This window comes from Coregonus clupeaformis, chromosome 21 (assembly GCF_020615455.1).
Source record: "Coregonus clupeaformis isolate EN_2021a chromosome 21, ASM2061545v1, whole genome shotgun sequence".
Classification (NCBI taxonomy): Eukaryota; Metazoa; Chordata; class Actinopteri; order Salmoniformes; family Salmonidae; genus Coregonus; species Coregonus clupeaformis.
The window spans coordinates 11,358,193-11,375,737 of NC_059212.1; the positions used below are offsets into that span (position 1 = coordinate 11,358,193).

Genomic DNA, 17,545 nt, shown 5'->3' on the forward strand with positions numbered 1-17,545 from the left:
ACTTAAATCTGAACTGGTTCTCTAGCAAATTAGTAAGATTGTCTCACCCCATGTTCAAGAATGGCCCTTTTCCCTTTATTCAGATTACAACCTCTCACTTTCAGTTATTTGAAAAGGAAATAATCTCCCAAATATCACTATTTCTAAAACAAGCCATAGAAAGTTGGTTGAAATTTCAATTTAATCCTCCAGAAACGACAGAACAAATAATACAACAAATATTGTGGTTAAACTCAAATATACTAATTGATAAAAAAAACTTCTTTTTTTTGACAACATGTTTAAAAAATGTATAATCTTTGTAAATGATATCATCGGTAGGACTGGTGGAGTTATGTCGCACATGCAGCTAACAAAAACATATGGAAATGTCTGCTCTACCCAAAATTACAATCAAAATAATTGCAGCATTACGGCAAAAATGGAAGAGGAAAGTGGAAGGGGGAAAAAGTAAGGAACTTGTCTGTAGGCCTTGCATTAAAGAACATAATTGGTTAAAGAAAACTGTGATAAATAAAAAAGTATACCAGTTTCATTTAAGGACCAAAGGATTGACAGCCGTCCCATATAGATTGCAAAATAGTTGGGAAGAGATTTTTGACATACCGATCCCATGGCATAGTGTTTATGAACTGATACACAAAACGACGCCGGATTCAAAACTTAGAATTTTTCAATTTAAATTATTTTATCAAATTCTTGCTACCAATAGAATGTTATTTATATGGGGGATACAACCTTCCCAGCTCTGCAGATTTTGCTGCGAAGAGACAGAATCATTAGATAATTTGTTTTGGTACTGTCCATTTGTAGCTTGTTTTTGGACACAGGTCCAGGAATGGCTAAAGGATTGCAATATTTACCTGGAGCTAACCCTGCAGATACCATTACTGGGTGATCTGAAAAGTCATAGTCAATCGATCAATAATATAATAATACTTCTAGCAAAAATGTTTATTTTCAATTTACAATCTGTAGAAACAATGAGAATAGAAAGGTTCAGAACTTTTGTAAAGCATCACAGTACAGTTGAAAAATATATGGCAAATAGAAATCCTATATGGATAGTGTTAAAAGATAGATGGGTGGTGTTGAATGGAGTTAAAGGATGGGACTAATAACAACTAACAACAACTAATAACAACAAGATAACTAATAATGTAAGCATACTGTGTCCATAATAAGTATATAGGTTATAGGTTGAGAGCTTTGGTGAAAGAGCACAGTTAGAAAGATATGGCATATAGAAGCAAACCGGATGGACATCATGAAAAGGATCGGAGAGGTTGAGGGTAGAGGAAGTTCAGGAGTAAAAACAAACTAAATAGAATTATTGTAAAATTGACTGTGTCCATAACATTTATATAGTATGTATAAGCTGGAAGTAGAGGCCTAAGCATTGTTGTTCACTAGTTTACTCCAATTAGGGAAGGGGTGGTGGGGTTGGAAAGTAATAAAGGGAAATATATTATTTTAAATATATGTATATGTATGTGTATATATGTATGTATGTACGTACAGTTGAAGTCGGAAGTTTACATACACTTAGGTTGGAGTCATTAAAACTCGTTTTTCAACCACTCTACAAATTTCTTGTTAACAAACTATCGTTTTGGCAAGTCGGTTAGGACATCTACTTTGTGCATGACACAAGTCATTTTTCCAACAATTGTTTACAGACAGATTATTTCACTTATAATTCACTGTATCACAATTCCAGTTGGTCAGAAGTTTACATACACTAAGTTGACTGTGCCTTTAAACAGCTTGGAAAATTCCAGAAAATGATGTCATGGCTTTAGAAGCTTCTGATAGGCTAATTGACATAATTTGAGTCAATTGGAGGTGTACCTGTGGATGTATGTCAAGGCCTACCTCCAACCTCAGTTCTTCTTTGCTTGACATCATGGGAAAATCAAAAGACATCAGCCAAGACCTCAGAAAGATAATTGTAGACCTCCACAAGTCTGGTTCATCCTTTTGAGCAATTTCCAAACGCCTGAATGTACCACGTTCATCTGTACAAGCAATAGTACGCAAGTATAAACACCATGGGACCACGCAGCCGTCATACCGCTCAGGAAGGAGACGCATTCTGTCTCCTAGAGATGAACATACTTTGGTGCGAATAGTGCAAATCAATCCCAGAACAACAGCAAAGGACCTTGTGAAGATGCTGGAGGAAACAGGTACAAAAGTATCTATATCCACAGTAAAACGAGTCCTATATCGACATAACCTGAAAGGCCGCTCAGCAAGGAAGAAGCCACTGCTCCAAAACCGCCATAAAAAAAGCCAGACTACGGTTTGCAACTGCACATGGGGACGAAGATCATACTTTTTGGAGAAATGTCCTCTGGGCTGATGAAACAAAAATAGAACTGTTTGGCCATAATGACCATCGTTATGTTTGGAGGAAAAGGGGTGGGCTTGCAAGCCGAAGAACACAATCCCAACCGTGAAGCACGGGGGTGGCAGCATCATGCTGCGGGAGTGCTTTGCTGCAGGAGGGACTGGTGCACTTCACAAAATAGATGGCATCATGAGAAAGGAAAATTATGTGGATATATTGAAGCAACATCTGAAGACATCAGTCAGGAAGTTAAAGCTTGGTCGCAAATGGGTCTTCCAAATGGACAATGACCACAAGCATACTTCCAAAGCTGTGCCAAAATAGCTTAAGGACAACAAAGTCAAGGTATTGGAGTGGCCATCACAAAGCCCTGACCTCAATCCTATAGAACATTTGTGGGCAGAACTGAAAAAGCGTGTGCGAGCAAGGAGGCCAACAAACCTGACTCAGTTACACCAGCTCTGTCAGGAGAAATGCGCCAAAATTCACCCAACTTATTGTGGGAAGCTTGTGGAAGGCTATCCGGAACGTTTGACCTAAGTTAAACAATTCAAAGGCAATGCTACCAAATACTAATTGAGTGTACGTAAACTTCTGACCCACTGGGAGTGGGATGAAAGACATAAAAGCTTAAATAAATCATTATCTCTACTATTATTCTGACATTTCACATTCTTAAAATAAAGTGGTGATCCTAACTGACCTAAGACAGGGAATTTCTACTAGGATTAAATGTCAGGAATTGTGAAAAACTGAGTTTAAATGTGTTTGGCTAAGGTGTATGTCAACTTCCGACTTCAACTTTATATGTATATACAGTGAGGAGAACAAGTATTTGATACACTGCCGATTTTGCAGGTTTTCCTACTTACAAAGCATGTAGAGGTCTGTAATTTTTATCATAGGTACACTTCAACTGTGAGAGACAGAATCTAAAACAAAAATCCAGAAAATCACATTGTTTGATTTTTAAGTAATTCATTTGCATTTTATTGCATGACATAATTATTTGATCACCTACCAACCAGTAAGAATTCCGGCTCTCACAGACCTGTTAGTTTTTCTTTAAGAAGCCCTCCTGTTCTCCACTCAGTACCTGTATTAACTGCACCTGTTTGAACTCGTTACCTGTATAAAAGACACCTGTCCACACACTCAATCAAACAGACTCCAACCTCTCCACAATGGCCAAGACCAGAGAGCTGTGTAAGGACATCAGGGATACAATTGTAGACCTGCACAAGGCTGGGATGGGCTACAGGACAATAGGCAAGCAGCTTGGTGAGAAGGCAACAACTGTTGGCGCAATTATTAGAAAATGGATGAAGTTCAAGATGACGGTCAATCACCCTCGGTCTGGGGCTCCATGCAAGATCTCACCTCGTGGGGCATCAATGATCATGAGGAAGGTGAGGGATCAGCCCAGAACTACATGGCAGGACCTGGTCAATGACCTGAAGAGAGCTGGGACCACAGTCTCAAAGAAAACCATTAGTAACACACTACACCATCATGGATTAAAATCCTGCTGCACACGCAAGGTCCCCCTGCTCAAGCCAGCGCATGTCCAGGCCCGTCTGAAGTTTGCCAATGACCATCTGGATGATCCAGAGGAGGAATGGGAGAAGGTCATGTGGTCTGATGAGACAAAAATAGAGCTTTTTGGTCTAAACTCCACTCGCCGTGTTTGGAGGAAGAAGAAGGATGAGTACAACCCCAAGAACACCATCCCAACCGTGAAGCATGGAGGTGGAAAAATCATTATTTGGAGATGCTTTTCTGCAAAAGGGACAGGACGACTGCACCGTATTGAGGGGAGGATGGATGGGGCCATGTTGTATCGCGAGATCTTGGCCAACAACCTCCTTCCCTCAGTAAGAGCATTGAAGATGGGTCGTGGTTGGGTCTTCAAGCATGACAACGACCCGAAACACACAGCCAGGGCAACTAAGGAGTGGCTCCGTAAGAAGCATCTCAAGGTCCTGGAGTGGCCTAGCCAGTCTCCAGACCTGAACCCAATAGAAAACTTTGGAGGGAGCTGAAAGTCCGTATTGCCCAGCGACAGCCCCGAAACCTGAAGGATCTGGAGAAGGTCTGTATGGAGGAGTGGGCCAAAATCCCTGCTGCAGTGTGTGCAAACCTGGTCAAGACCTACAGGAAACATATCATCTCTGTAATTGCAAACAAAGGTTTCTGTACCAAATATTAAGTTCTGCTTTTCTGATCTATCAAATACTTATGTCATGCAATAAAAGGCAAATTAATTACTTAAAAATCATACAATATGATTTTCAGGATTTTTTTTTAGATTCCGTCTCTCACAGTTGAAGTGTACCTATGATAAAAATTACAGACCTTTACATGCTTTGTAAGTAGGAAAACCTGCAAAATCGGCAGTGTATAAAATACTTGTTCTCCCCACTGTATATATATATATATTTGCGAGAAGAAAAAACATATGGGGGATTGGAAATGATGCAGACAATTACATTGATGGAAGTTACAATCTAACTGCAATATTAAAGCTGATCTACCCCCTAAAAATAAACAATAAAAAAAATATATATATATTTTTTATAATAAATAAAAAACATAACAAACCAATGACTCTCATCCCCTATCTGCAGTAGATCTGTGCTGTTCTGCAGTTCAGAGTGAAACCAATTACAATGGGGTGGAAAGTGGAGAACTACTGCTAGCATCTACACTACAGAAATCAAAGGCATGGACAAAAAAAAGGAAAAAGCTCCCATACCAGGTGCGTAGAAAGACTTTTGTGTGAGAAGTGCGGAGAAGATTTTAAGACCACAGAACATATGATCGATCACCTGCAAAGTCACACTACAGAAATATATTATTGTAATGTTGGTAGTAAACACTTCTCCTTTGAGTCTCATCTGAAACAACAAATGATGGTTCACACAGGGGAGAGGCGATATCAATGCAAAGAATGTGGAAAATGCTTCATCCATAGGGGACACCTGAATACACATATGAAGAGAAACACAAGGAAGAAATTGTATCAGTGCAAAGAATGTACAAACTGTTTTCCCAGTAAGCATAACCTGGACAGACATATATGGTGATTCACACGTATTCTAATCTGAAAATGCATAAGAAGAAACGATATCAATGCAAAGAATATGGGAAATGCTTCATTCATAAAGGACACCTGAATAACTATATGAGGATTCACACAGGGGAGAAATCGTACTAGTGCAAAGAATGTGAGAAATGCTTCAGCTGGAAGGAAAACCTAACATCACATATGAGGGTTCACACAGGGGAGGAATCATACACGTGCCCAGTGTGTGGAAAATGCTATAACACTGCACAGGTCCTAAAATTGCACAAATTTCCCAGTCACCATAAGGAATGTTCACAATAGTAAGAAGTAGGCCTACACTTAACAATGCCTTTTGAGTAAAATACGTTAGTCCCAGAAGATGACAATTGAAAACCATCACGCTCAACCGGCCTTTTGATTGGTGGGGCTTAGGACATACAATCTAAAATCTAAAAATGATATGAATGTTGGGGTACTTTATTTATTTATTTGTGTTGCTTTGTAGCAATAGTGAACTGCCCAAATGTTTCAACATGGTCCCTTCTTAACAACCTACTCATGGTTTACTCCAAAGTGGATATCTTGGGGAGATACAAATAAAAATGTTTCCATTAAAATTGCCATTAAATGTCCCTCTGTTTTCCAAAAGCCATCAAGATCACTATGACAGAATCACAGAAGTTCACATTCCAAAAATGTGATTGTTGAAGTGTCTTATATGCTTTTCTCTAGGGTTGCAACATTCCTGGTAATTTAGCAAAGTTCAGAAACTGGTAACTAACACATACTTTCGGAAATGTATGGAAACTTTGTGAATCTATACCTACTTGAATTATGAGGCTACTTTTTAAAAATCGATATTTGTTCAGATTCTTTATATCTGTGTCCAATGTTGGCCGTGAGTTTGTAGTGGATAGACCATATGGTTAAGGAGAAAATAGCCTGTTAATGTACGGAATAAACATCTAATCAACAAAATAGAATTTCACTAGGTTCAAATCAGGGACAAGCTGGATTGAAATCGGAGAGATATCATGCCCATCAATTGGCACTTTAATTTTGAAGGCTACAAACCTCTACAAACCGGTGTGATGTGTATGGAAACCGGAGGAGGAGCTTGTTGATAAAGCAGTAATTCTCTGTCAAAACAAAGTTGCAGAATCAAAGTGCAGGTGGAAGCACACAGGATGTGTGTGCAAACAAAGTTGACGCACACTGACAGGTAACAGAATTGGAACGTGTAGAGTGGAGGATGACGGTTTCCGGAGTGGAAGCCTATGGGAGGTGGATGGACGTGAGGACGATGGCACCCGATGACGACAAAGATGATTCTGGCCCAGTGGGAGTGAGATTTTTGGAAAGAATGGATCCTTGCCTTCTGGCTTATCCATATGTGGTGTCAGGCTGGGTGGAGAAGAGGTTGGAGACTGTTGAATCGGTGAAAGTAACTCGAAGTGTACTCGTGATGATTTTTTGTGTTTCGGCCATCCAGAGGTAGCGGGTGCTCTGCACCACACGCCTCGGGACAAGAATTCTGACAACTGGGAGCATGTTGAAACAGAGAAGACACTGTCTGTCCTGCTGAGTTTTGATGCAGAGTCTTTACCCGACAAAGTAAAGTTAGGATGTGTCAGTTATCCCGTGAGAGCTTTTGTCCGGAACCCAATACGGTGTTTTAGGTGCCAAGCTTATGGTCATGTTGCAGTAGTGTGTAGGAGGGAGATTCCTAGATGTGAGAAGTGTGCAGGAGGACATGAGACAAAGGAATGTGTAGTATTGGTGGAAAAAGCTGTGTGTGTTAATTGTAGGGGTACCCATGGTGCTGGAGATCAGAAGTGTCCGGTCAGAGAAATGCAGATTGAGGTTGCCAGGGTCAGAGTAGTACAAAAGGTGTCGGCTGAGGCAGTGAAGACAGAGTACAGGAAGATGGGTCCAGAGCGAGGGACCCTAAGAGGCTCCCTGTGAGTAGGCCGAGGGAGTCAATAGAGAGTGATAGGAATAACGTGCTTCAGTAAGATTGGCTTCTTAGCGTTCATAGCCATGGTTATCAACTGTAACGTAGAAATTGAATGTAAATCACAGGAAATAGATGTTGTGGTGGCAGCTGCAGAGAAGTACTTGGTTGTATGATATTTTACTGCAGAAGAGTTACAAGTTGTGTTGAATGATAGTGTCCAGCCCTCCCAGGATTCCGGCCTGGTGTAGGATCAGACAGGGCCAAGTAGTGGACTAGTGGTGAGGTTTTAATGGGTGTAATGGGCAGCGTTTCCCAGACTCGGTCCTGGGGACCCCGAGGGGTGCACATTTTGTTTTTTGCCCTAGCACTACATTCAAATAATCAAAACTTGATGATGAGTTCATTCTTTGAATCAGCTGTGTAGTGGTAACTGAGTTTGGGAAACGCTGGTGTAGGATTAGTTGGTATAGGGCAATTTTCCTTCACTTTCCACGTCCTTTTTCCCTTCTGTTTTCTGTCACAGTAGCTAGTTTTCCATCCAATTTGCTACAGATTTTCATGCGAATATTAACAAATCTGACTTTTTGCGGATAACAGTTTGTGCTTAACATAGTGCACATAAAAATAATCTTACCATTAAATACAAGTTAAATGGGTTTCCATTCCATTTTCAACTCTACTGATGGTTTTGTGACAAACACTGTCGTGTTTTATAGCAAATGTGCCCACTCTGGTCTTGGCACATGCGCGCTAGCCAACAGCCAGCAGATACAGTTCGGGTAGGCTACCTACATTATGATATTATTATGGATAAGAGCGATATTATTTGTATTTGTCAAACGGCAGCCAAGCATTAATCATCATGTCACCAGAATAAGAACATCGATATTTATTGGAAAGGAGCGTCAAGCTCATCACCTTGCACATTCACCAACCTGTGAAGTTCATCATCATTTATTTAATCTGTAGCCTAATAAACTGTATGCTTTCCAGAGTCATAGTGGGAGGACCACACAACATATCGCGTGATTCCAAGTTTACTTCGATATGATGGTTATTCCATCAATATTTCCGAATTAAGACGTTTCCACCGCCATTTCTTGCATAATGAATTTGACCGACACAAAAAGATCCCACCATGTCGAACGAACAAATTGTCTGTCGCCATTTATAAAATGATTTCCATCAAACCGGTCGTGACTTTTTCATGCGTCAGGTAATTCATCCGTATGAAATGGTTGGATGGAAACGTGGTTAGTGTAATAAATTCACACTCCAGAACCGTAGGCGGACACAGCCCACACAGTACGGAGCGGCATGGACCTCTAACGAATGTTTGCGGATCGCCATAATACCATAGAAGAAGGAAACCGGAAATGGTCAATAACAGAGGATTGTGGGAAATTTAGCAACTCGTTGCAAATTTTTTGCATATGCAGCAGCCTGTTGTAAGGGTAGTAGCTAGACACGTTAGCTATATTACAGCAGGTTTTTTTTAATTTATTTTTATATTTCGTGGTGCAATATTACCGCGAACATTGCCAAAGCCTCATAATGACCTCAGCTTCATGGGGCCTCTCGTTTATTCTTGCCGTCAGTATTCTTATTGCATACCCAAGTCCCTCTCATGCCTGGGATTCAGACCTTGAGCTGTACGATCTGGTGGAGGAAATTCAACAAAACTTTTACGAATTCCTATCTGTTGAACAGGTAACGTAAAGTCATAGTTAAATTAGTTATTTTGTAACCTGTAAACATTTTTGGCTTCGCCAAAGGGCTAAATAGGTAACGTTAGCTAGCTGGCTTGCCAATGCCACATTCACGGATCTGTTTCGATGTCGAGGCCTGCTGTAGTTTTTTTTGCTAACAGCTAGCTAACGTTTACTAGTTACGTGTACCGGGAGACGAGCAAACCATGACGTGTCAGGTTGCTCCCCTCACTGTTTATTTTCACAGCTTCAGTTGTCCATTCCTCCCTCCACTCAAGTGAGGTACTGATTAAAGATAGGTAAATATCGTTAGTTCTTCATCTTGCAAGGAACACTTGCAGGAACGATGTTGCTTCAGCTAAAGTGTGCAGGGCTGGAGCACGTTTTTGCTCCAGCCCTACTCGAACACATCCGATTCTACTACTCCGTTTCAGCTGCGCATCAGCACCTTGATTAGCTGAAAGAGGTGTGTTGTAGCAGGGCTGGAACAAAAGTCTGCATGCCCAACATCTCTCCAGTCAGAGGGTTGGCCACCATATGGACATCCTGCAATGCTCCAGTCAGACCCATCAGAGTGCCATGTCCTTGTGGGAAGCCGTTAGCTCTGGGGGTGGTTATTGTCCACTGGATAGAATTTGGGAAGCTTAGGCCCGGTTACTGTGGGGGTTGTCAAGTCACCACATTGGAGGCAGAATGAGAGCATACATACTGATTTATTGCCATAAACCAGTGATTGTGTGATATATCACCACACAATACCCTCTGAAAGGTGTCATGTACATGTGTAGTTTTACTGTTCATTTCTATCTCTCCTGACTCCAGGATGCCTCGTCAGTGGACATCAGAAAGGCCTATCGCAGGCTGTCGCTCACTCTGCATCCCGACAAGAACAAAGATGAAAACGCTGAAACCCAATTCCGACAGGTCAGCCTGCTCACTCACCATGTTCACACTCCCTACTCCTCCATGTTTTTTATTTGCGGACTAAACTCCACTCCATGGTGAAGGACGTTTCTGAAGACTCCACCAATGGAGTGGAGCAGAGACCAGGCTTTGTGGAATCTAGCTCCAACTACATCGATTCGCCCCAAGGTCAATACTTCAAAAAATGTAAAATATTAAATGCCTACCTTGTACCTATGGTTGTCCTTTCTTTGTTGAAATCCATAATTTTTCAATAAAAGTTAATCAAATACAACCACTGACTGTTTACTCATTGCTGTTGCTCTAAGATGGCAACTCGGCACATGTGCCAATTGAATCTCAACAATGAAACAGTCGGTGGTTGTATTTGATTAATGATTACTGAAGAAGTATGGATTACAGCAAACAAAGGCACGCAACTACAGAAGACAAACATGGGTACAAGGTAGGCGTTTCATAATTTACATATTTTGAAGTATTGACCTTGGGCGAATCGATGTAGTCAGAGCTAGATATCACAAAGCCACCGTTCGACTCCATTGGTGTAGTCATCAGAAACTTCCTTCACCATGGAGTGCAGTTTAATCCGCTAGGGTTTTTTAAGCCCAACTTTAACTTGTTAGATCTCCATCTTACAAGTAAGCTATGGACACCTTAAAGAAAAATTCTAGCAGCAATTAGAAAAGGTAACGTTTAAGTGAAACACTTTATATGTAGTGTTTCATGGCAGTAAAAGTAGTTAGTGAGGTATAGTCATTTTCATACACTGCAGTCTTCAACTAATTGATTAGTTGAAGTATTGATTGCAATTTGTCTATTGCCTTACTGATCATATTTTCTCCTATAGTTGGTGGCCATCTATGAAGTACTGAAAGATGAAGAGAGGAGAGAGAGGTCAGTTTTACTACTACTTCCTGCTTTGGCCTTTCACCCCTCACTGACCTCACTTATTTCTTCTGAAAGTGGGAGGAGTCTGTCAAATTCACATTATCATACACAATTTTGTTGAGAGAACATTACAGTATTCTGTAATTATTACGTATACTATTTTCTCACCATGTTATTCCCCGGAGTCCGCTTTTTGTACGTATTTCCTATGTATGGTTTGGGTCGGCACGGTAGTGTGAAGCACCTCAAAAATGTGCCATCGGGGAAATCCTCAAACCACTCATCACCACCTATCGTTTTGGGTCGTCCCAACCACAGGTATAACGATGTCCTGGTCAACGGGCTACCGGACTGGAGGCAGCCAGTGTTCTACTACAGACGGGTGAGGAAGATGAGCAACGGGGAGCTGGGCTTCCTGCTCTTCCTCATCCTCACCGTGTGCCACTACGCCGTCATCTGGTCCATCTACCTGGAGAAGCAGCTGGTGAGGGGACATTACCTTTCTCTTAGTTCTTTACTGCCTAGCTGTTGTCAAAGGTAGCTGTTATCCATTCCACAGCTTTCATTCAAGTCAATGAACTTATTTTTCCCCCCCATGGGGCAGTTATTGCTGGGCTGAAAAAGTGGGGTTGAAAAGCCTTTTTCTGTGTAGGAAAGTAGAAATGCACAGGTGCAATTTTAGGACAGGGTTTCTTCGCTTCGGCCACTGCATATGCAGGTTTTTATCATAACTAATTAGTCCTATTAACAATGCAAATTGAAATAGTCCAAAATGTAACTTATTTCTCTTTATCTGCCATAGAATAAATTAAGTGATTTGCAGTAAAATGGTTCCCTTCAACCAAGGAGACTGCAAACAAACCAGTGTTTTTGAGTCCGCAAAGGGGAGCCCATAGGCTACTAATAACTTGCTTTGATCCCATATGGTGCTTCTCTTACTAGGATGAACTTCTGAGCAAGAAGAAAAAGGAGAAAAAGAAAAAGATGAGTAGCAAGAGTGCTGAAGAATCACGGTCTGTTGGACAGGATAAAATGGAGAAGTGAGTTGAGCTTTTGTCACTACACATTCCTAATTCCACAAGTAAATAGCATACTGATGAATAATGTGGGCTGTCGAAGGGGAGAACGGAACATTTGCCGCTCCAATGAAGGCCTAACTTTTTGAAGCAGCGGAAAGCAAGTGAAAATATCATGGGAAACACATTGGAATATTGCTCCTTTGTTTGTTGATCATTTATCCTATTCATGTGTGTTGGATGTACACTTAAACATGGTCACAGTTCTTAATATGTCCTTTTCCTGTCAGGTCACATGACAAACCTCAATGGCAGGATATCCTGCCACTCAAGCTGAGCATTTGGCTGTATCTCTCTGTCAAGTCCCTCCCCCATGTCATCCAGGTAGTCCTCCTAACTACTTTCCCTTAGCTTCACCTTTGGATGTTGATTTTAACCTGAAATATACAGTGCCTAGTGAAAGTATTCCCTTCCCTTGCACAGTTTCTATCCCTTTATTGATGTAAAATAAATAATGCCATTTGATAAGACATCCCCAGTGACAATTGTCATCAATTTTGTCTGTGTTACAGGACGCCAAACAGTATTACGAAGATTATAAGGAGATGAAAATCAGAGAGAAAGAGGAAGCGGAAGCCATGGTACTGGCAGAACAGGAAGCTACAACAATAAGTAAGGACTTGTAGTATTTTATTGCAAACAGTAGACCATTTCTGCTGAATTGTGACTAATTGTTCACTTTCGCCTGGTCTTTATTGAAAAGGAAGATTTTTTTAATTTTTTTATTAACCTGCCTGGAAAAATAAAGGTTAGATGGATCAAATGAAATAGGAAATAATTACATTTGATTTCTAGAGCGAAATCGTTTTCTTGAAATCATTCAGGAACTACGATACATCAGTTGCATTTTCCCCAGCCAAGTTTTGTAGATGTGCTCCTCTTATCCCATTCCTCACTTGTCATTCCACAGAAGAGAAACGACCCAAAGTGAAGAAGCCGAAGTTTGAGTTCCCTGTTTATGAGCCTTCGCTCACGGTCGCAGACAGCGCGTACTCACCAGTATACGACCAGGGAACGTCCATTGAGGAGATCGAAGACCAGATGGATGACTGGCTAGAGGATAAGAAGTCTCAGAAGAAAAAGGTGGGTCCGCAATATTTTCCCGCTGTGAAAGGGTTTGTTCCACAACATTACTAAAGCTCTGCTCTTTTAATTCAGCCAAAATTGATTATAAAGTTGTTTTATATCTCAAATATATTCTAGTTCTAGGATCAAGTATGGCAAATTGCATGAGGCAACGTGCGAAATGGAATAGATTTTGGATGGTCATTATTGCACAATGTTCAATAAAAATGGTTTTTCCTCCAACAGGGATTGCTGAAAAACATGTGAACTTTGGGAAAGTTTCTGGAATTTTTCAGCCCTATACCACCATAACCCACAATGGTCGTATTTGGAATTTATATGATCTAGTCTTGTTTGTCGTTTCCTCAGGCACCTGAGTGGTCAGAAGAGGACATCACTCTTCTGACAAGGAGTATGGCCAAGTTCCCTGGGGGAACACCTGGTCGCTGGGAGAAGATCGCACACGAACTAGGAAGATCGGTGACAGATGTCAGTCTACATTGGGAATGGGTGGTGCATGGGAAAACTCTGAACTCAGATGGATGTGAACGTTTTGTCAGTCTTAGACAAATATATGGCAAAATTAACATTTGTGTTTGGAAATTAAGGAGACTACTAGCTTGCTCTCATCATAGAGCATCAAATAAATATGCTAAATATTGTGATCCTTTGCAGGTTACTGCAAAAGTCAAACAAGTTAAAGACGGTCAAACCAACACATCAGGTAAATCAGTTTTTTTTTACTGGATTTTTCACAGTATATACATTATCATGGTTAATTTTATTTATTTATTCTACAATCATGCAAGGTTTTTAATGAGAGATGAACATCTATAATGGAATAGCCTATGTATACAGCTGCATCCATGATATTACTCCCAATACTGAAGCAGCATGTCATGTTTAATGTCCATGAGAAGACTAGGATGATTAATATTATTAATGCATTTTGGAATATAGCGATTCCAGTTCAAACTTAAGTGCTGTGTCAAATAATTTTAAGTCAGACTATCTTTGACAACTGCACCATTGTCCCCCCCCATTTTGAATTGAATAACATGGTTTGTAGATGTTCAATAACTCAACATTTCAACTAACCCTAACCTTAATCCTTATCCTAACCTTTATTCTAAACCTAACCATTCCAAGCAGTTGCTTATCAACAGATAGTTTGTTGATAGGATGACCATCTGTAGATCATCTACACGACGTGTACAAAACATTAAGAACACCTTCCTAATATTAAGTTACACCCCCCTCCTCAGAACAGCCTTAATTCGTCGGGGCATGGACTCTACAAGGTGTCAAAAGCGTTCCACAGGGATGCTGGCCCATGTTGACTCCAATGCTTTCTACAGTTGTGCCAAGTTGGCTGGATGTCCTTTGGGTGGTGGACCATTCTTGATACACACAGGAAACCGTTGAGCATGAAAAACCCAGCAGTGTTGCAGTTCTTGACACAAACCGGTGCGCCTGGCACCTACTATCATAACCTGTTCAAAGGCACTTCAAGTCTTTTCTTGCCTATTCACTGTCTAAATGGTACACATACACAATTGATGTCTCAATTGTCTCCAGGCTTAAAAATCATTTTTTAACCTGTCTCCTCCCCTTCATCTACACTGATTGAAGTGGATTTAACAACTGACGTCAATAAGGATCATAGCGTTCACCTGGTTAGTCTATCATGGAAAGATAAGGTGTTCATCTTAACTTGTACCTCTCTGATGCAGGGCTGGTGAAGCTCTCAGAGCTCAAGGCCCAGGGCAGCGCCGCACTCTCAGGAAAGGGATCCAAAGCTGGGGCTGGAGCTGTACCCGACAGCATCATGACCCAGCGAGAACACCCGCAACCCCAGCCTCCGGCAGCAGCCACGGCAGAGTGCACGGAGCCCAGCAGTGGAGGGGATGAAGGAGAGGGCATCCAAGCAGGAGGTGTCAGGAGGAGAGGCAAAAAGACTGGGGGTGGAGGGGTGGGGGGCGAGGACAAAGCCAAGGGGCGCAGACAGAGGGACTTCGACCCCACAGCTGCTGCCGAGGAGGACAGCGAGGAGGAGCAGAGTCCGCCCGCCTCCTCGGTACCACAACCCTCCAAGGAGAAGCCCACTGCGGCGGCTGACGACGTCTGGACCCAGAACCAGCAGAAGCTTCTGGAGCTGGCCCTGCAGCAGTACCCGCGAGGCACCACGGAACGCTGGGACAGGATTGCCAAGGTGGTGCCCGGGAAGAGCAAGGTGAGAGATGGTCCCCCACAATGCAACATTGCAGGGTATATCAAAACGTTTGGTCGACCCCAGTTTTAGTCACGTGTGTACACAGTTTATCTACAGTGCATTCGGAAAGTATTCAGACCCCTTCCCTTTTTACACATTTTGTTACATTACAGCCTTGTTCTAAAATAAAAACAAATCCTCTTCAATCTACACACAATACCCCATAATGTGTTTTTGAAATTGTAGCAAATTTATTAAAACTAAAACATAAATACTTTATTTATATAAGTATTTAGACCCTTTGCTATGAGACTCGAAATTGGGCTCAGGTGCATCCTGTTTCCATTGATCATCCTTGATGTTTCTACAACTTGATTTGAGTCCACCTGTTGTAAATTAAATTGATTGTACATGATTTGGAAAGGCACACACCTGTCTATATAAGGTCCCACAGTTGACAGTGCATGTCAGAGCAAAAACCAAGCCATGAGGTCAAAGGAATTGTCCGTAGAGCTCTGAGACAGGATTGTGGGGAAGGGTACCAAAAAATTTCTGCAGCTTTGAAGGTCCCCAAGAACACAGTGGCCTTCATCATTCTTAAATGGAAGACATTTGGAACCACCAAGACTCTTCCTTGAGCTGGCTGCCTGGCCAAACTGAGCAATCAGGGGAGAAGGGCCTTAGTCAGGGAGGTGACCAAGAACCTGCTGGTCACTCTGACAGAGCTCCAGAGTTCCTCTGTGGAGATGGGAGAACCTTCCAGAAGGACAACCATCTCTGCAGCAGTCACCAATCAGGCCTTTATGGTAGAGTAGCTAGACAAAAGCCACTCCTCAGTAAAAGGCACATGACAGCACGCTTGGAGTTTGTCAAAATTCACTTAAGTCTCTCAGATTCTCTGGTCTGATGAAACCAAGATTGAACTCTTTGGCCTGAATGCCAAGCGTCACGTCTGGAGGAAACCTGGCACCATCCCTACAGTGAAGCATGGTGGTGGCAGCATGCTCTGGGGATGTTTTTCAGCGGCAGGGACTGGGAGACTAGTCAGGATCGAGGAAAAGATGAACGGAGCAAAGTACAGAGAGTTCCTTGATGAAAACCTGCTCCAGAGCGACCTTAGACTGGGGTGAAGTCACCTTCCAACAGGACAATGACCCTAAGCACACGGCCAAGACAATGCAGGAGTGGCTTCGGGATAAGTCTCAATGTCCTTGAGTGGCCCAGCCAGAGGCCGGACTTCAACCCGATCTAACATCTCTGGAGAGACCTGAAAATAGCTGTGCAGCGACGCTCCCCATCCAACCTGACAGAGCTTGAGAAGATCTGCAGAAAATAATTGGAGAACCTCCCCAAATACAGGTGTGCCAAGCTTGTAGCGTCATACCCAAGAAGACTCAAGGATGTAATCGCTGCCAAAGGTGCTTCAACAAAGTACTGAGTAAAGGGTCTGTTTTCGCTTTGTCATTATGGGGGTATTTTGTGTAGATTGCTGAGGATTTTTAAAAATGTAATCCATTTTAGAATAAGGCTGTAACGTAACAATGTGGAAAAAGTCAAGGGGTCTGAATACTTTCCAAAGGCACTGTATATAATCTATATTGTCTGTGGTATTATTTGTCTAATTTCGAGACGAATTTTGATGACTTAATTTGTGTCAGCAAGTTAGCTGTAGTTAGGTAGAATAACATGGAAAGAACCAAACCTAAATTGTCATGAATAGCTGAGATGGTAAACATTAAATCATTTTGGATGGTGACAGACTTATAACCTTTTCCCCTACTTATTTTTCAGGAGGAGTGTATGATACGTTACAAACTTTTGGCTGAGCTGGTGCTGAAAAGGAAGCAGGCCAAGAGCTGACTCCGCCAAGGACGGCCATCTTGAAATCACTTTCTGGGTCCTAGCCCCTTTTCCTAGCTTCTATCCCCTTCAATGTGATCTGAAAGCCCTGGCTAGATGAAGGCAATATAGTGAAAAATCCACATCGCATATTGTTGGGCCATATTGCTTTTACCTGTCCAGTTTCTTCAGATCTGTGAACAGGACAGGGAGAGGAGCAGGGGGAAAGGGCCATATTCTCATGTCTGTCATGTGCCTTAGCTCCGCCCAAAGCATGCCATCCAGCCTCCTCTCTGAACTACCATGTGAGGGAGGGTTCAAAGCACCAACAAAAAACGTCAATACTTTTTTTGTACTTCAATATGTTTTGACTTCTGCTTTGCTCTGTCATTTGAAATCACATGTATTGAATATAACTTGTTTGAGATGAGGAAATAAACTGTTTTATTTATTTA

The 17,545-nt window shown here is 41.8% G+C and overlaps 1 protein-coding gene across 1 annotated transcript; it reads left to right on the forward strand.

Annotated features, from left to right (window-relative positions):
* The first annotated feature begins 8,768 nt into the window (after positions 1–8,768).
* On the forward strand, positions 8,769–17,545 carry dnajc1 (DnaJ (Hsp40) homolog, subfamily C, member 1). The gene is made up of 12 exons (XM_041841540.2): positions 8,769–9,087; positions 9,909–10,010; positions 10,858–10,904; positions 11,217–11,382; positions 11,841–11,938; positions 12,205–12,298; positions 12,487–12,586; positions 12,885–13,057; positions 13,409–13,528; positions 13,715–13,763; positions 14,773–15,272; positions 17,043–17,545. The coding sequence occupies exons 1-12, from the start codon at positions 8,932–8,934 to the stop codon at positions 17,109–17,111; spliced, it is 1,674 nt and encodes a 557-aa protein (XP_041697474.2). The 5' UTR covers positions 8,769–8,931; the 3' UTR covers positions 17,112–17,545.

Bases quoted from the DNA above. Each gene is read 5' to 3' on its own strand.
- dnajc1 (XM_041841540.2), top strand. From the start codon at position 8,932: ATGACCTCAGCTTCATGGGGCCTCTCGTTTATTCTTGCCGTCAGTATT. The intron at 12,587-12,884 runs GTAAGGACTTGT...GTCATTCCACAG, and splicing joins ACAGGAAGCTACAACAATAA to AAGAGAAACGACCCAAAGTG. The intron at 15,273-17,042 runs GTGAGAGATGGT...CTTATTTTTCAG, and splicing joins TGGTGCCCGGGAAGAGCAAG to GAGGAGTGTATGATACGTTA.